General features: G+C 67.1%; 1 protein-coding gene across 1 annotated transcript; it reads right to left on the bottom strand.

Annotated features, from left to right (window-relative positions):
- Positions 1-1,210: 1,210 nt before the first annotated feature.
- On the bottom strand, positions 1,211-17,134 carry NHSL3 (NHS like 3). Its single transcript, XM_059830906.1, has 7 exons — positions 17,047-17,134; positions 6,659-6,814; positions 6,362-6,417; positions 4,986-5,103; positions 4,495-4,611; positions 1,466-4,375; positions 1,211-1,262 (listed from the first exon to the last, which is right to left on the bottom strand). Exons 1-7 carry the CDS (start codon positions 17,132-17,134, stop codon positions 1,240-1,242), a joined length of 3,468 nt encoding a protein of 1,155 aa, XP_059686889.1. The 3' UTR covers positions 1,211-1,239.
- Positions 17,135-18,530: the final 1,396 nt, after the last annotated feature.

Here is an 18,530-nt window from a genome sequence, read left to right as displayed (position 1 = left end):
CCTGCTCCACGCTCAGCCTGCCCGGGGCTGCACCCGCTGCTGGTGCTGCTCTTCGGCCAGGAGCCCAGGCAGCACCCGTGGGTCTGTCCTGAGCCCGTGGGAGGCTGTGGGGGGGCACGGGCCTTAAACACTGACTCGGGGAACCATCCATCTGTCGTAAACCCAAATAAAATGTCAAGGTGACCGTGCCCGGGTGCGCCTGTCTGTCCAGGGGGAGGTGGGTGAGCTGGCAGCCCGCCCTGTTCCTGTGTTTTAGTGCTGCCCGAGCCCTCCGACCCCCCTGCGCGGGCAGCGGTGCCGACAGCCAGACCCCTGGGGGTCTGCCTGCCCCAGAGCTCAACACCGCCGGGAAGGGCAGTTGCCGCGCGTGGCAAGGCTGTGGCCGTAAGCCAGGAAGCACAGGAGGCAGCAAGCTTCGGTCATCATTTTTACCAGCCAGGTACAGAGCTCTGAGCAGCTACTCGGCGGCAGAGGGTTGTTTGCTTTTGGTTTGGTTTGGTTGGTTGGTTGGTTTTTTTTTTTTTACAATCGAAATCAAAATGTGACCCGAGTTTACAGAAACAGAAATTGAGGCTCTACCCCAGAGCCCAGGGCCTGAAGACATGGGGCAGCCAGGCTCCCCCTCCACCCCGGGGCCAGCGCGGCTGTGGGCTGGCTGTGCCGGGCAGCGGGCGAGTGCCCAGAGCCTGCGCTGCTGCGGGCAGAGACGGGTGCTGGCCAAGAGCCCCTTCTTGCCTTTCCACCAAGGGCTGAGGCTCTGGTCCCTCCCAACCAGCGCCTCCGTCCTGTCCTGCTTCTCCTGCCCGCGTTCCCCCGGGGCGCTGCAATGGCTGAAGCCTTCCCGTTCCCTCATCCAAAGTGCTTCAATTCCTCGCGGGCCCGGCTGGCCGGGAGCGGAGCGATTCCAGCTCTAGTGTCTTTGGCCCCCGCACTCCTCTCTGCACGGCTGCTCTGCTCCGCACGCGCAAACCAAGCGGCAGCTCGGCAGGGAGGAGGTGCTGGCTCTGGGCATGGGCTTCCAGTCCAGTAAAAAAAAAAATAGCAAAATAAAGCTGTAGTACTTAGGAAAGTGAAACCAACACCATTTTTGCATAAATATCATCAAGGCCGTGGAGGCTAAGGCTGTTTGCTTCCTGTATTAAGTTAGTTGCCAGTTCCACACTCGTCCGTTGACCTGCCCAGGTCCCTGAGAGATTTGGATTCCTGTCCACGAGGGCACCAGTCCTGCAGCTTCGTCCTTCAGGCCGTCTCTCCCCGTCCGTCTGGAAGGCAGGAGGGAAGAGCCCATCAGCCACCCTGAGCCCCCAGCTTCCCCCGGCCCTGCCCCACAGCCAGGCTTCTCCCAGTGCCACCCCAGCCCCAACACTGCCCGTGTGCTGCGCTGGGAGCGTATAGCTCGGGAGCCCGAGCACCGACAGCGGCATCATCCCATGGTGGGGCTGAACCAGGCCTCCGTCCCACGTACCTTGTGCAGGGAGGCTCTGAGCCGGCGGCTCCACAGTGCTCCTGCCCTCCGTCCCGGAGGCCGCCGTCCCTGCCGGCTCGCTCTTAGTCCTGCTCTCGTCCGCCGGCACTGCCTTGGCCTTCCCGTCCGGCACGGGGGAGCCCAGTGCCTCTGCCCCCGGTGCCTTTGGGCTCAGGGGGGAAGGAGTCGGCCCCGGGCCAAGTGAAGGCTTCTTGGCTACCGGAGGGGGGATCTTGCCGGGTTTTCGGTGGGCTTGCGCCTTGCCGGGGCCCTGCTGGGCGGCAGCCGGGGCTGCCGAGCGCTGCCCGGAGAAATTAATCAGCTCGGCCACCAAGTTCCTCTTCAGGTCAGCCTGTGCCTCGGGGGAGGAGGCCGTCTCAATCACCAGCTTCCTAGAGCTCTTGGCGAAGATGAAGCTGGCGGTGGAGGCCGGTGACTTGTGCCGGGGGGAGAGCTGGCCATCCCCGGGGGGGACCTCAGGGCCGGGCAGAGCCACTCTGCTGCCCGGCGGCTTCTCCGCAGCCTCACCGGAGGACAAGGCGACGGCCTTGAGGTGCTCGGCATGGTGGAGCTGGTTCGAAGGCACCGCGTCTTTGGCAGGAGGGGGCTGCCGCGTGGACAGGGACCGACGGACGGGCTTCTGGGGTGTCGGTCGCTCCTCGGCACCGGCCCCGGCCCCGGCGGGCGGCTCCACGCTCACGGAGCGCAGCCGCACCATCTGCAGCAGCGAGGGTGTGACGATGGGCAGGCTGGCGTCTTCCTTGGGCACAGGGCCACTCTTGCTCCGCGATGCCGGCTCCTTCTTGGTGTCTGCGCGGGGGCCGTTGGCCGCCTTCTTAAGGCTGGTTTGGGGTGGCGGAGCTGGAGCCAAGGGTGGGGGGAGAGGAGGCGGTGGGGGCACAGTGGCCTCGGGAGGGGGCTCGGCAGGGGAAGGCGGCTGCGGTGCCCCGGCCGACGGGCCCGGCTGCTGGCTACATGAGGAGACGGCGACCGAGAACGAGGAAGATGCAGCCCCCGAGCTCGGTGCCGCTTTCTGCCCAGACGCCACCGGAGCCGGTGGAGCATCAGGCAGGCTAGAAAAATAGGCTTCATCCGGAGGGGGGAAGTCCGCCATGGACAGGTCGTGCTCCTCGGGAGCTGGTGGGGGCGGCGGGGGCCAGGCGGTGTCGGCGGGGGCCTCGCTGGTGGCCTGGGGGCTCCCCTCCGCCTTCTTCACCGGCGGGGGAGGTGGGTGGTAGGCAGGCGGCGGCGACGGCGGTGGAGACTTGCCGCTGGGCTTGGCCAAGGGCTCCTGGCAGGCAGTGCTGGGTGCTGGTGGGTCTGGCAAGGGGAGGAGGGTGCCGGCGGGGGCCGTGGGCTGCTGGGGCTTGGTGGGTGGCGGGGAGAAGGGAGCAGGCACCTTGGGGTGCGGCGGGATGATGAACCTGTCCGAGCGGCAGGACAGCGTCTCAGCGGGGGCCGGGTCCGAGGCCGAGGAGGAGATGGAGGTGAGGGAGGAGGACACGGAGAGCGCAGGTGACTGCAGGGAGTAGACCCGGTCCGGCTTCTGGGTCTGAGCCTTGCCCGGGGACATGGCTGGTGGTCCCAGCCCCTTGGCGGGCAGCGTGGGTGTCCCGCTCTGGCTGGAGTAGCCGCTGGAAGGGGACATGGTGCGCTCAGACCCATCCAGGCAGCTCCACTTGGGCTGAGTCTGGGGCTCCCTCAGCACCACCGTCACCCCGGGGCTGCCCCGCGAGGCCTCGGGTGAGCTGGTGCCAGCCAGGCTGTCGGAGCGGAGGCTGCTGGTCTCGCTCAGCGACGATGGGGAGAAGACCTCATCCTCGGCCGTGGGGCTGAAGGGCTCGGGGCGCGGGGACCAGGGCGCGCTGCTCTCCCGCTGGGACCGCCGGTCGGGCTTGGGGGGCAGCCCCAGCACCTTGGCTTCCCCCTCGGCCTTCTGGTGCAGCGAGTAGGTCCTGCGAGGGGGGGCCGGGGGTTTCTTCATCTTCCTGAGCGAGACGCTGCGAGCGGAGGAGCGTTCGCTGGCCAGGCTGCCCGTGTCCGAGCCATCCGCCTGGCTGCTCGTGCTATAGGCAGGGGACACCCGGCCGCTGCTGCCCCCCACGGCCAGGAGCCCGGGGGCCGCAGGCACGGGGCCTGCAGCGGGCTTGGAGCAGGAGCTGGCGAAGCTGGCGGAACTGTAGACGCTGACTTGGTCGGTGTCGGAGGGAGCCGCGGCATCCGCCTCACCGTGCGGCCCTGCCTCGGGCTGCCGGCGGTCGGAACCACCCTGGGAAGAGATGGTGGAGCTGTTGGAGACGATGGTCTCTGTGGACTGTGAGTGGCTCCAGTTGTCGCTGGAGGAGGAGGGCTCGCGGCTGCGGGCACTGCACTCCGAGAAGCGGGCGAGGGAGCGCACCGAGGCCGGGCTGGATGACACCAGGCTGCAGCGGCTCAGTGTCCGCACGCTGCTCCGCGTCAGGGCCACCACATCCACCATGGGCGGCAGGATGGCGTTGGGGATGATCTTGGACATGTAGGTGCCCTGGGGTGAGATGGACATGACGGGGCTCAGCAGCTCCAGGGGGCTGGCATTAGTGGTCATGCCCGGCACGGCCAGCGACTTTGGCCTCGCCATGGGCGACAGCTTGGCCGCTGTCTTCCTCCCCAGCAACGTGTCATCGTAGTAAACCCGGTCAATGTGCTTCTGCAGGGCCGTGTCTGCCTCCTCCAAGGCTCCCAGGCAGACGCGGGCACCCCCAGGGACAGCCAGCGGCTGCAGCTTCCCGTCGATGGTGGGGATGCGGATGGCGTCGCCGGAGACCTGCCCACCGTTCAGCAAGGGCTGCAGAGCCTGGCTGCCCCCACGCCCCGGCTGCCCTCGGCCATCAGCCTCGGGGCGTCCTTTGGCTTCCCGGCTGTTCCTGAGACCTGGGAGCAGGGAGAGATGAACCCAGCGTGATCCCACGGCAGATGCACCAAGCCAAGGCAAACAGAGCCTGGGCAGCAAGACCAAACCCTAAAAATCCCCCCTTGAACTCAGCGCTTACCCAGCTCCTTCTGGACATGCTGGGGGATGCCCAGCACTGTCGTCCTCCTCTCCTTCCTCTTCTTGCCAGCCCTCTCCGAGGATTTGGGAAAGGAGTCGTGCGGTCGGAAGGTGGAACCTGCGAGAGGCATGAGCGGGTCCAGCTGGTGTGAAGGGGACCCTGGCCAGGGCATCCCCAGCACCCCCCACTGCCGGAGATGCTCCAGGACAAGCCGGGCTCAGGCGCTCGGCACAGCCCGGAGAGGCACCAGTAGCTGCCAAAGAGCTGCACCATCTGAGCAGGGAGGAGACGGTGTCTGTCCGTCTGCCTCCCTCGCCCAGCCCCAACGCTCTGACTCAGCCACAGTTGCTCTCTTCTCTCCAAGGGCCCCCAAATCCCCACACTGGCTCGTGGCCACGCCAACACAGCCCAGCTTTCCTGCCACACCCCCCAGCCCCCCTCGCACCCCCTCCGCTCACACCCCCTGGCCCTACAGCCCCCCAGCCGGGTACCTTTCCGCTGGATCATCTCGGAGCGGACGGAGAGGGCGTCCTCAGAGGTGCTGTCCGTGGCACAGGAGGCTGCCCGGCTCCGGACAGACAGGCTGTCATCCTCCGAGGATGCGCAGGACTGCGTGGGCAGAGAGCGGGCTCAGGCGGACCCCAGGCTGCGGGGACAGAGCTGTCCCGGCCCCCGCCAGGCCCCTTCTCCGCCGCAAACTGACTCCGCAGCCCAGCACTGCCGAGACAAAAGCTTCTCCGAGGGCCAAAGGCTGAGTCAGCCACGCCGGCATCCAGAGTCCTCCCACCAGGAGCGGGGCTGGGAGCAGCCCCAGGGACCCCGCATGGCCTCGCAGCCCCCCGGAGAGCAGGCGAGCCGGGGTCCGGCCCACTGGAGGAGCACCCGAGGGAACTGCCGGCCTCGCCACCGTGCCAAGCCAAAACCAGCCCCATGGCTGCGCCCAGCCCTGCTGTGCCCCAGAGCCTGGGGCTGGAGGGCTGCCATGGCTGGGCGAGGGGTGGGGGGCTGAGGCGGGGGGGGACGGGGAGAGGCAGGCAGTGACGCGGCTGCGCCGGGGACCCGCAGCATGACGCGGCCGCGCCGGGGACCCGCAGCATGCACATGCCCCTCTGGCCACGGCCAGCGGCACAGCCCCGCGACAGGTACAGCTTTCAGTGCCCCCCCATCCCTCCAAAGCATCTCTCGGCACAGGCGGAGGTTGGGATGAGACACATCAGCGTGAACCACCACCCAACCCGTCCACCACGCCACCCCGAGCCGGCTCTGCTCCCCCAGTGCCTCTGCCCACCCAGGGGCTCCTGGCCCCCCACTTCCAAGGGGTTAAGGGGGCCGAGAGCCAGAGGGAGGCAGCGGCTTGAGCAAACACAGGCGGGTGAGGCACTGGCAGCGGGGTCAGAGCCCGGGGAAGAGGCAAAGCCCAGCTCAGCCAAGAGAGTGGGAGTTTCTCCTCGTCAGCAGCCAGGGAGGGGCCCGGCCACAGGGCTGGATACGGCCCACAGTCCCCGTTGCGCCGCCCCGTCACCCCACCTTGCTCGGGGCTGCCAGGGGACGCCAGCGGGGTGGGAGCAGGGGGACGGAGGGACGCAGGCACGGTGGGGGTCCCCGAGCAGAACCCCACAAGGCAGGGCAGGACATGCCAAGGCTGAGGATGGGGATGGGGAGAACGGCTCGTCATGGGGCAAAGGGGATAACACCAAGGGCCATATGGCCCCTTCCAACCCCACAACCCCCCCGGCCATGGTCCTGCAGCCTCGGCTGGTTCCCGCCATCACCCAAACACCACCCAGGGGGGACAGAGGGGCCACCCTTACCCCCACGGCACCCTGAGAGCGCTGCGGGGCAGAGCTGGCTCCTTGGCAGGGCTCACCTGGAGGCTGCTGGTGTCCCCGTGGTCCCAGGCACTTTTGGTCTGCTTCTGCTTCTCTGCAGAGGGAAGGCAGGAGGTAAATCCCTCCGGGGGAGCCGGGGGGAACCGCCAGCCAGCAAAACAGCTGCCGAGTCCGGCAGCGCTGCCCGCACACCCCAGCCACCGCTGCCAGCCCCGGCGCTGGACTCCGGTCAGCCCCACCGCGCCGCCCACATGGCCCGGCCAGCCAGGAGCTGGGGCCGGCTGGCTGCACCCTCCGCCGTGTCCCCGGGCCACCCCGGGGCTGGGGACACCTACCCTGGTGCTGCAGGGACTTCAGTCCCTGCTGAGCCTGGTTGTGCAGCTCCTCCAGGTGCGGGGGCCGCGTGCTGGGGAAGAAGACGTTGTCCGGACATTCCTCGCCCGCTGTGTACTGCACGCTCAGCCGCTTCTCAGCATCGCCCTTGGCAGCGCCTGCGGAGACAGAGGGGTCAGCTTGACCGGGGGGACACAGCCACGCTCCCACCAATGCACCTCTACCCACAGGACGCGGCCCCAGAGAGCTGGGAGAAGCGCCGGGCTATGACAGCCGGCCTGGGATGACGTTATCCTGCTCATCTCTGAACCGGGCGCTGGAAATGCTGTGCGAGAAATCGTCTCCCACAGCTCTGCCCGGCCGGTCGATATGCCGGAGTCGGGCTGTCTCCACCATGAAGCCGCAGGGTTTTCTCCCCGCCGGCCGGAGTGGAGCTGGGGCACAGCACCGCCCTCCTCCCCAGCACCTTCGTTAGGAGCAAACGAGGCAGCAAGTTGTGCAGGGCTGTGGGCAGCTGAGTGGAGAAGAGGCAGCACAGGGGGATTAAACGAGGATAGAAAGATGATGACTTTCCCTTTAGAGGGTTGCATCATCCCCAGGCCTTGCAAAGCACCCCATGAGCAGGAACTCATGCCGTGCCCAGGCAGGCTGGGAACTGCACAGACAAGGGAAACTGAGGCACAGCCCGGTGCGGAGACCCCAGAGGACCCGAATCCCCCCTCCGAGGCTCCCAGGTGCTGGAGACCCCATATATCATACCAGGGCCAGCACGGGGCCCTCCACACCTCATCTCGCAGCCCCTTCCCTGCAAACCACTGCCAACCACCCCGGGGTGCCCACGACCGGCTCTGGGCGCTTGCTGGGGGCTATGCCTGGCATCGCCTGGCCAGGGCACCCCGGGCACAGCCCTGCCTGCTCCTGCCTGCATGCCACTGTCTGCCGTGAAGCCTCAAACTCTTCCTGCCCGGAAAAAAAACAACTTCAGGCTGAGGAAGGGAAGGGCGAGCACAGGAAACCAGCGGGGATGGCGGCAACACCCTGGGGACACGGGTACCTGCTGCTCAGCATCACTGGTGCCACGCACCCATCCCCTGTCCCCCATGTCCCCCGTCCCCTCCCGGCCAGCCTGGCCAGGCAGCGAGGCAGCCGCGCTCTGGCTCCGGCACACAAAGGAGCAGGCCCCGAACAATGGAGCCGGCCCGCCCTGCCGCGCCATGCCGCCACGCCGGCCTCTGCCTCCGCCGGCACCCGCGGCACGGTGAGCGGGCACCAGGGGCACAGCCAGGCCGGGAGAGCGTGAGGCGGCACAGGGGACCCCTGTGCTGGTGTGGGGTCTCTGCAGGAGACACAAGCCCCCCCGTCATCATGTTCCCCTTCCCCTAAGCCCTTTCCTCCCCCAATTTCAGCAGCCCCTTGCCCAACACTCCCCCCCGGCATACTCGGAGCCGCCTTCCGGCAAGAGGAACGCGGTGATTTATTACATTAACTGCCCAGCGGACGAGGCCGGGGCTGGGGTGACCTTCCCTGCCCTCTCCCCGGCATGGCAGCCCCCCCTGCCCGCTGCGGGTGGGCGAGTGCCCGGTGACAGGCAGGCAGGGGTCCTGGCGGGCAGGGGTTGTGTAAGGACAAGGCGCTGCTCCCTCCCTCCCGCTCACTCACCCTTCTTCTTGAAGAAAGCCAGAAGCGAGGAGAGGTTCCTGCCCATGAAAACCACCATGGTGGCCGGGGAGAGGGTCTGGTCCCTGGTCCCCTGGTCCCGTGGGAGCGGGGGCTCCGCCGTCCCCCACAGAGGCTCTGCCTATTGTGCCAGGGAGGCTCTCGCCCAGCCGTGTGCCGGCGAGGCGGATGCTGGTGGCCCCCAGCTCCCTCTCTCCGTCCTCATCCGCACGGCGGGAGGATGCTTGGCCAGGTGAAGAGGCTCCGGCGCAGCTGCCTGCGCGCGGGGAGAAGGCTGACCCCGGGGACGGCTGCACGGCGGCAGGAGGGGACAGCCTCAGCTGCGCCCACCGCGCTCCTCCGTTACGGGAGGAGGAGAGCGGGGGCCCCTCCTCTGGCCTCCCCGCTCGCCCCTAGCCCTCCCGCCTCCTCCCATGCATGGCACGGCCGGCAGAGATCCATCCTACCAGGCTCAGGGCCGGGATTTCCCCAACTCCCTGCTCTTGCATTCCTGGGACCCCCCCCCGGACCCTCCTCGCCTGCTCCCGGCTGGGCACAGCATCCTGCAAACCAGTTGCTCGCTTCCACAACAGTGCAGCCAACTGGGAGGAGTTGGGGGGCTTTTCTTCCTGCGAGCACCAGCCCTTGGGATATGGCACAGCACAGCCGACAGCGCTGGCATTCCCCCTCCTCATCCACCCCGGTGCCCCCCGGGACCCGGCACCCACTGCGGCCCCCCCAGCCCTGTCAGGGACACCCCGCTCCCGGCACGGCTCAGCCCGCAGCAGGAGGACATGAGCCATCGCGGGGCAAAGGGTGTTTGTCCTTAGGGACGGGGCGTCCAGCACGGCTACGTCACGGTCACAAGAGCTGGCAGCACTGGGGGAGAATGAGGTCCTGGACCAGTCTAACCAGTAGCTCCAGCTGCTGGCACGGGGACACGCGAAAGCAGGGGCAGAAATGCCGGGCGGTCAGGCACCGGCACGGACCGTGGCACTGACAGCCACCCGTTCGTACCACACGAGGTGCTGTGTGCTCTGGGGTGGTGGGTGCCGGGGGCCCCCGTGCCATCTGGCAGGCAGCAGGCAGGCTGCCTGCAGCAGCGATGCCCGTGCAGAAGGGCAATTTGCTCTGTCCGTCAGCCCTGGGTGCCCAACGCCTCAGGGAGCTCCATCCCTCCCATCTCCGGGCATTTTGCCCCAAAATGTGAAGAGCTCCTAGTATTTACCCAGCGGGCAGGGCTGTCCTCGTGCCAGCTGGGAGCCAACGTGTCAAACCCTCTTTCCCCTGCCCTGCCAGCTCCCCGCGGGCTGCGCGCAGGGTTTGTTGCACCAGGACAGAGGTTGGGCTGCAGATGCAGCAGCGTTACCCAAAGCAGAGAGCGAGGGTCCCACCAGACCCCAGGCATTGAACGTGCAGCCCAAGGGACAGTTTGACCTTGCAAGGGGCACCTCTGCGTCCCCGGCCAGGCAGCACCGGGCTTAGGGAGGATTTCTTTTCCTGCTTCTCCTACATGTCCATAACAGCAAATACAAGCAGCCCCTGCTATGCATAACCCAGCACCCCGCCTCCAGCACGGGCAGGATCAGCCCCGCTGCCCACGCGCTCACCCAGAAGGTGCCGGCGGCTGCAGGCGGACGCTCCCCAGCTCTTTTCACAGCGCAAGTGGAAAAGGGACATAATTAAAGGGCTGAGGATGCACAAAGTGGGCAGCCACGTGCTGCGCTGAACGCTGCCCTCTCCTCTCCGGGCAGCCCGTCACGAGCCCCAGCGAGGGCCACGGCCGACGGCGGGCAAACGCAGCCAAGAGTGACGCCAGGTCCGGCCCTCCAGGATGGCGTGTCCAGCTCCGCCTGCATGGATGGGGCTGCGCCCGGGCCCCCCCAGCACAGCACCGGCAGCTCTGCGAGGCCCCGCGGGTCAAGGGAGACAGTTCCTACTGTGCTGCCGATCCAGGACCACAGCTGAGCTTCAGCCCCGTGGGTCTGCTGATGGCAGCACGCATGGAAGCTGCTGCCCGGGGCTGTAAGGACATTCCCAGGTGCCGGCGGACAGCCTGTCCCTGTTCCTCCTCCCTGTACGTGGCCCATCACCTGTGAGGACCCAAAGGCCCTCGAGACTGTCCCTTGCTGACGGAGACACGCGTCCCTCAGCGTGACACCCCTGCAGCTCGGGGCGGGAGGAGCTCAGCATCGCTGGCTGCAATCACCCAAAGGATAATCCAGGCAGGATGCCGCGGCCACCGCCCAGCCGGGGCAGGAGCACTGTCTGGCGACAAAGGAGCCTCATGCCGAGGGCTGACGCTGGGGAGCGTGGCGGCGTGCGAAGAGCAGTCTCTGCTTCTCTTCCCACTCCCTGCGACCTTCACTACTGCGTCCTTCTCGCCCAGCCGGCCTCGCCCTGGCTCTGTCAACACATGGCGAAACCTCCTGCAAAAGGGACTGGAAAAAGGGGGAAGCCAGGAGGGAGAGAGGCCTGATCCTCCGGCAGAGGCTGCGGATCTTGGTGGGCTGAGGAAGCCGCCGCAGCTGCAGCCGGTGCCAGTAGCAACACGCCCAGTTGGAGTTGGCGTCCTGTCCCTCGTGCATTCCTTCTCATGCGCCCTGGATCGTCCCGTCCCCTCCAGGCTCGGCGGTGCTGATCTGACACACGTGCCTCGTCCGCACGTGGCAGCGGGATCTTCCCAGAGAAGGAGCCGGAGGCTTCTCGGGGCCGGGTACTCTCTCGAAGACGGTCTCCCTCCCTCGGAGCTGGTATCTGCCACTACTGGTGCCAGGGATGGTTTGGAGGGACCAAAGCATCCCCACAGCAAGGCAAAGTGATAGGAAGGGGCAGGGAACCCCGGGCACCCTGCCTTCAGCTCTGCCTGCTCCGCTCCGTGCTGGCAGAGAGGAGCTGGAGGGCACCAGGGTGGGAACGGGAATGGCTGCACAAGGGAGAGACCGGAGCTGAGACCCCGAAGGAACACGGCCAGGGCCATACGGCCCTGGTCCGGCGATGCCACAAGTGGGATACAGTGCTGGCCCAGCTCCCTCCCGGAGCTGGCTTAGCCGCGATGCTGCTCTTCACGCAGGGAGAGCTGGAGGAGGAAATCCTGGCTCCTGTCCCCCTCCTCGCCAGGCCTCTGCCTCCTGCAAGCAGCAGGTTTGGCCGGACTCCGCTGCAAACATCCCTCTCTGCCTGCACGGCACTGCCCCGACTTGTCTTCTCCCTGCGCAGCGGCGGGTCCTGCGGCAGGGAACAGGCAGCGCAGCTCCCTGCCCGCCCCTTCCACCACCACTGACTCACCGGAGAAAAATGGGGAGGAGGGGGGAGCTGGCAGGAGGGAGGGAAGGGGGCTGCAAGGTCCCCAGGGGAGGAAGGGGAGGAGAACCTGCCTGCGTGTGTCCTCCTGCTCAGTGGGATGGAGACCTCGCCTCCCTTCTCACAGCAGCCGGGACGGCGCAGAAGGCAGCGAGAAGACCCCCTGCCCCACGGGGGTCGATGGTCTCCCACCACTTTGGGGCTCCTTCCCACCACGCTGCTCCCAGGCATTGACCAGCACCGTCCAGGCGTGCACCCAAGCTTGGGGACCGCTCTGCTCCCCGTGCTGGGAAGGGGGCAAAGCGGCAGTTGCCTGTGGATGCTGTAAGCGTGGATAACGCCAATGGGGTGCACCATGAACCCCAGCCCCGAGAGCCCCAGGGAGCAGCCAGCACGTGGACTCTGCCACGGCTGCAAGAGCCCCCGTGCTCTGCTCCAGCAACCAGCCCCTCCGCTCCCTCCGCATCGGCCTCTCCCATTTCACCACGGCCAGCTGGTTCCCCAGCCGGTGGGATGGTGCAGGCAGCCCTGCCGGCATCTCCCTGTCAGGAGCAACGCCGCCTCATTACAAGCCCGAGCGCGTCCACCTTTCCCCTGGGCCCATCACCTCTGCTCGGGCAGCTCCGTGGCCCCGGGTGGGACCTGGCACCCGCCTGTGCCACCCTGCCTTGCCTCTGCTCCCAGATCCTCGCCTGGCGAGGGAGGCTGGAGGCAACCAGCCTGGCCGCCCTCGCTCCCCAAGTCCTTGTCTCTGCACAGGATCCGTGCCCTGGGACACGCCGCAGGACTGTGCTCTCTCCAGGCAGGATAAGAGCACAACAATATTTACCCTGGCTCCGGCCACGCAGCCCCCCACTGCCAGCCCAGGGGCTGCAGCCTGCCCTTGGCCTCACTTGGGGGCTGCAGCTTCAGCCAGGAAAACATCTCCGCAAAACAAATAAACACGACCCAATCTGCACTGCTGGCTCGATTCTCAAACACGATCCCACGCGGAGCCAGAAATAAAATTAATTTCAAATGGGAAAACAAACTTGGATCGTTTTTCTTCCTCTAAATCACAGCGCGGAAAACTGCCCTGCATCGCCCCGGTGAGCCAACGGGCCACGGCAAAGGAGCCAGCGCAGGGTGAACCCCCCCTTGGCGGAGAGCCATCGCCCCGGCCAGCCCGGCCAGCCGCCTCCAGGCACGGCTGCTGTCATGGCAGGAGCACACCTCCTTGTTCAACGGGGCTGCACCGCAGCCGACTTGGCCCTGACCTCGGCTGCTGCCCCGCGCCTGCCCCGCGGGCAGCCCGTGTGCTATCGCGGACCCCGGGTGAGGGTCTGGCAGCAGCCCGTGGCAGGGGTCCCGGCACCGCGGAGGGAGCCAGGACCACCCCGATGCCTGACTGCGCCCCGCTCCTATCCCTGGCCCCCTGTTCCAGCCCAGTGAGCCTCCGTCCCACCACATCTCCACCCCGCACCCGTCCCCTCCCCGGAGAAGCCACCAAACAGGTTTGAAGGTAAATAACAGCCTTCCCCGGCCAGGAGCCGGATCCGGGCGGGAACGGCCCAGACGGGGAGCGTGGGGCGGGAGAGGGCAGCAGGCAGAGCCTCAAGAGCAACATGGGGCCACAGAGGCAACGCTGGTGGCACGCACGGCCGGGAATGAGCCACCGGCACCTCCTCCCTCCCCGGAGCTATGCCAAAGTCCACAGCTTTATTACAGCCCGGCTTCACCTTCCCTCAGTGTCCTCTCCACCTCCCATGCACATCGCCGCGGCGCCTGCGCGGTTCCCTGCCGCGGTGCTCGGAGCTGGCTGCGTCCCCACGGCGCATGCCGTCACGCCCGGCGTGTTTGCAGGGTACCAAGGGTGCTCTGTAAATGGCAGGCGTGCCTGTCACAGCAGGTACTTGGCTTCACGCAGGAGCAAATCCAGGAGACGGATTAGGGACAAGACCTTGCAGGTTTTTCTGTGCACGGATCCACCATCCTGCGGGCAGCACCCAACCCCGCTCCTGCCCGTCGATCTCTCACTCGGCACCGCTGGCGGGAGGCGGTGAGGAAGCGCCAAGGAGCTGCCGATCCTCCAGAGGATCGGCGATTGAGATGGACACGGCGATGCGGGATGAGGGGAGGAGATGGGAGAAGAGCTGTCAGATGGGGCTGGGGCTGCCACCAAAATGGGGTGGGGGGATAACCAGCAGCAGAACGGCAGGTCCCATCCCTGCCTCTTGGTGACGGCGTGCCTGCCAAGTGGGCACGGCCCGGCATGTCGGAGCCGAGCGCTGGAGGCAGCTGCCTGCCCGGGACACCCGCAGATCACCTCCTCCCCTGCTCCAGGAGCAGGAGGCGGCACGGGGAATGGCTCAGCACTCCCAGCCAGCAGCAGGACGCTGGCAGGCGAGTCCGGCAGGCCGGTGTGCCGGGCCGGCGGTGCCCGGAGAAAGCGTCTGTGTAAATCTTGGCGCATCCCCGGCCAGGGCGGGCCCCTGCTCTTATCTGCTCCCCCGGCTGTTTGCGGAGCCGGCGCAGCGTGGGTCTGGCACGAAGAGCGGCTGCGAAGGAGAAAGACGCACAGAGCTGCTCAGCCCACCCCGGCGCGGCATGGCAAGAGTCGGGGCTGCCGAGGGGGTCCACCACCGGCCCCCCAGCTAGGGCAGGCACTGGTGCTCGCTGCCGGGGAGCCTCATGGCCACGCGTCACCCCTCGCCCCAAACCTGCCTCCCCCCAGGGCGTTTGCCTCTGCAACCTGCCCCAGTGCCTGCCGACGGGGACGCGGGTGCCAGGAGACCCCGCACCCAGGGAGCCCCGCACCGGCTGCAGCCACATCCCCGCTGACTCCGCGGGGCGCAGCCTGGCCGGCCGCCACGTTCTTCCACCCTGACTCAGCAGGGCTCGGCGGGGCCATCCCGATAAGGAGACGATAAGAGGCTTCGGTCTCCCTGGTGCTCAAGGACCTTCCCCAGCAGCTCCCGCCAGAGACGAGCCCGGGGAGGAGAGGCAGGGGATGCACCCCAGAGCAAGCGGGCCCCGCTCCGGCACGGGGACGCGCGGGTTTGGCACTGGTGAAGCAGAGCGGGGAAGCCCAGGCAGAGAGCAGGGTGGCAGGGAGCAGGTTGCAGGCAGCTGCCTGCGGCAGCAGAGCGATCCCGGCAGCCCTCAGCCGTGCTCCCGAGGCTCCTGCCTGGCCAGCCCTCTCCCTGGGGACCACTGCTCTGGCCCTGCAGGATCAAAAGGCAGTGGGGGCCCACACCACCCCACACATGGCAGAAGCACAAAGGCAGCTGCCGGTGCCTGCCCGGGCCTGACCTGCCGGCAGTGGGCATGGCGGGGCCAAACCGGTGCTCCCAAGCAGCCGGGCATGGAGAGATGGGAAATGGGGGATACTGGTCCAGCTGCCCGCGATATGCAGTTAACCACAGCATCCAGGGTGCACCCAGGGTCTCTCCAGAGCGACCACGGGGGCCCGTCCGGCGGGTGCCGGCGCACCCCGCCCCCAGCCGGTGATCCCGGCTGCGCCCTCCGAAATGCTGAAGCGACACAATGCAAATTCTTTCGCTTTGTGGCCGCCGCACCGTTGCCATGGAGCCGCCGCAGAGAACAAACACAACTCGCCCCATGTTTTCTCAGCACCTTCCACCCCACGGCCTTCAGCCCCAGCGCCGGCCCTCGCCTTGCGGGATCTGCCCTGGCTGTATTGCACGGTCCCACATCACACCCATTTTGGGGCACCCGAAACAGCAGGGCTTCTCCCGGCCAGCCCCGGGGAAGGACAGCGGTGGTGGCGCGCAGTCCCGTGGTCCTGGTTCAGGGACTGGCAAGGGGCACTCAAGCCTGGCCAGGGGATGGAGGGGAGGCGGAGGTCTGGATGGCGATGGCACAAGGAAAGGGCGAGGACCGTGCCAGGGATGCTCCCACGAGCCCCCAAACCACCCCTCCCATCACCTGCACGGCTGAGGTTCAGGGCAGAGGCAAAGGGACGGCGTCTGGCAGAGCCAGAGACGAGCAGGAGCCTGGTTGTGACACAGCCTAGCCGGTGGCACGAAGCCCTTCCCGCGTGGAGACCACGATGAGAGGATGGCTTTGGTGGAGCGGAGCCCGCAGCCAGCCGGTGAGGAGAGGCAGACAGCCAAGAGCCCGCGGTGAAGGAGATGCCGTCCCTGCGCGGCCATGGAAGATTGGTGTAACAGCTCCTGCCTCAGTCTCCCCAGGTGCCGAGCGGACGCTGCTGGCTGGGGCATTTCGGCACCCTCTTCCCGTGCACCCGCGCAGTCTCCCCATCCCGTCCGCCGCCTCTCCAGGGCAGTTTCGCTCGACGTGGTCGCTCCCCAAGGCTGCGAGGGGCTGACTCCAGACCCTGTTTACCCTGCGGACAGCTCGGCTCACCGCACCTGGGCAGCTGCTGACTGTAAAGACCGAGGGCAACAGGGCAGCCAGGGGCAGGAGGGACGGTGGGGCTGGGGATCCCGTGGGCTGGCAGGAGAAAACCGCCCCGTTCCCACCGCCCCAGACCTGCTAACCCCGCTTCTACCCACCCCAGACCCCTGCCCACACAGCCGTCAAGTCCCCTCCCTGACTGAGGCCAGGCTGGGGACATGGGGACGGTTTAATGACATCAGCGGGGAAATGGGCAGCCCCGGGATGGGGACGACGTTACTCCGAGAGACCTTCCCTGCTCACATCGCCCCGCTCCGACGGATGGACCGTGGAGGGAGCTCACCGGGACCGGGCACCCCGTGGGGCTGATGGTTCAATATGTGGGTCCCAGCTGGCGTGGCACCCTCCGCCCTGCTCCTCTTCCCCACAGGAAAGAGCTCCCCGTGCCCCATGCCTCCTCCTGGGCTTTCCAGCTGCATCCGTGGAGCCGGAGCATAAAGAAGCAGAGCAATCGGTGCATGGATGGACGGACAGGCAGACACGCGCAGAGCGAGGCGGGCAAGCTGCGCAGGACGGATGCAGGGGGGAGCAGCCCCGGTGCTCTCTGCAAACACTCCCAGATCCACCACTCCCCGAGGCGCAGCAAGGGAAACCGAGGCATGGGACGGGAGAGGAGGCGAAGGAGGAAGGCGACGCCGGCAGCCCCGGGACCCTGCACTAACCGCTGGGATGCCGCTTAGAAAAACAAACTGGTTAACTAATTCAGCGGGTGATCTACGTCCTGATAGCGCAGTCGAGTTGACGGCTGGTCCCCGGCATGTCGGCGCAGCCCCTGCATGCAGCCGGAGGTTCTTCCCCAGCTCCGGTGCCTGGGGTCAGAGGGCCTGATCCTGCCCCCTCCAGCACGGGGAGGGCAGGGAGAGCAAAGCCACCAGCCGCAATAGCTCAGCTCCTGCCCAGCCCCACGCCGGGGGCAGACCAGAGGCAGCAAACTTTCCCGGCGCAACGCCGGCAAAAGTCACCGAGCCGGGACCCCCCGCAGCCCCTCCCTGGGCAGCCCCATCGCTCCTACCTGTCCCCGGCTTCCCGGCGCGGCCGAAGGGCCAGGAGGAGCCGGCCTTGACGCCTGCCGGGCTCCTCTTGCGGTGCGCGTTGCCCATGAGGCCGCTCTCGCCCTCCACCGCGGCCGGGTGGAGGAGGCCGGGGCGCTACATGGCGGAGCCGAGAGGGCTCCGGTGTGGCCCGGGCGGCCGCAGGAGACGACGGCTCTCAGCCGCCGGCTCCCATCCCTCCGGCTCCGGCGGAGCTCGGCTCTCGCAGGCGGCTGTGCCGGAGCCAATGGTACAGGGAGAGAGGAGGGGCCTGCCGGGATCACCCGTCGGATCCCACGGCACCCTCCCAGCCCCATCCCTCCGGCAGGGATGCGTGGGTGCCGCAGCCAGGCCGAACGGGCAAAGGGAGACCCCCAGTCCCCAAACGTCCCCAACCATGGGGACAGCTGGGCACAGCGCTCGCCTCCAGCCCCGCTCCCGCCTCCCCTGGAGTTTGCCACGCTCCGCCGAGCCGCCACCATTTCTGCCTGTCCCTGAGCACAGCTCCAACAACCCAGGCTACCACCCCCTCTCCGGGGTCTTGGGGGTCCCAGCCCCATGGGGACACCCCAGCCAAGCCTGGCATGGCACGGCCAAAGCTAGAACAGGTCTTCGGAGGCTGAAGCACAGCGCCCGAGGACGCGGGCTGGGTCCGGCTGTTGCCCAACCCTAGGGCGAGCACCCACATGCCCGTAGGTGGATGTTAACCCCCTGCCACCCTCTCCACGGTCACTCCTGTCTCTGGGGCACAGCCGGGCGAGCCACGAGGACATCTGCATTCGTATCGGTTCGCACCGCCGGCATCTCCTTCCCATGCCCTCCCCGGGTGCACCCCGGCTGCTCCCCACTCCAGCCCCTGCTCCAGCTGAATGGGGTTTTGCAAGCAGCGAGCCGGCTGGGGCTGGCAGGGGAAGGGCAGCTGCCCACGCTGCACGGACAAGCCCCGCCACAGCCCGTTCTGAAACGCGTACGCCAGCCTGCCCCCTCCGAAGCCCAGCTTTCCCTCCTGATTTTTAATTAGAACATTAAATGCTGCGAGGGCAGGGAGGGGTCAGCCGGCCAGGCGGTGGGCAATTCCTGCTGGCAATGTTTATGTTCCTTAGGTGATTCATCAAAGACTGGGATAAATAGGAAGGAGGACTTCGTGGGAAAGGCACAAAACTGGGGAGATGATACAAAAAAAATACTAAAAAATTAAAAATCAACCAGCAGCTCTGTCCTGACCTCCCAAGGCGATCAGCAACAAATTAATCTTTGAACTTCAGTCTCCTTCTCCACAATCAAAATATTGATGGTTCAGTTTCTCACTGGCTTGTTTTGCTGCCCAAAAGGCACGCTCAGCAGGGCAGAGACCGTCTTGTGCCACGGACGGTGCCTGGCACCAGGGCGGCTGTACCACTGTCCGGTGCGTTTGCTGCCCCGGCTGCTGTGGGAGCTGTTAAGGGAATGGGGGATCCAGTGGGAA

This window comes from Gavia stellata, chromosome 29, assembly GCF_030936135.1.
Source record: "Gavia stellata isolate bGavSte3 chromosome 29, bGavSte3.hap2, whole genome shotgun sequence".
Taxonomy (NCBI): domain Eukaryota; kingdom Metazoa; phylum Chordata; class Aves; order Gaviiformes; family Gaviidae; genus Gavia; species Gavia stellata.
The sequence above is the reverse complement of the archived record's forward strand: the minus strand, read 5'-3'. Positions and strand labels throughout refer to the sequence as shown.

Coding starts and splice junctions, on each gene's coding strand:
- NHSL3 (XM_059830906.1), bottom strand. CDS start 17,134: ATGGGCAACGCGCACCGCAAGAGGAGCCCGGCAGGCGTCAAGGCCGGC. Junction 5,104..6,361: donor GGGACACCAGCAGCCTCCAG/GTGAGCCCTGCC, acceptor CTGCCCACGCAG/TCCTGCGCATCCTCGGAGGA. Junction 4,612..4,985: donor CGAGATGATCCAGCGGAAAG/GTACCCGGCTGG, acceptor TGCCTCTCGCAG/GTTCCACCTTCCGACCGCAC.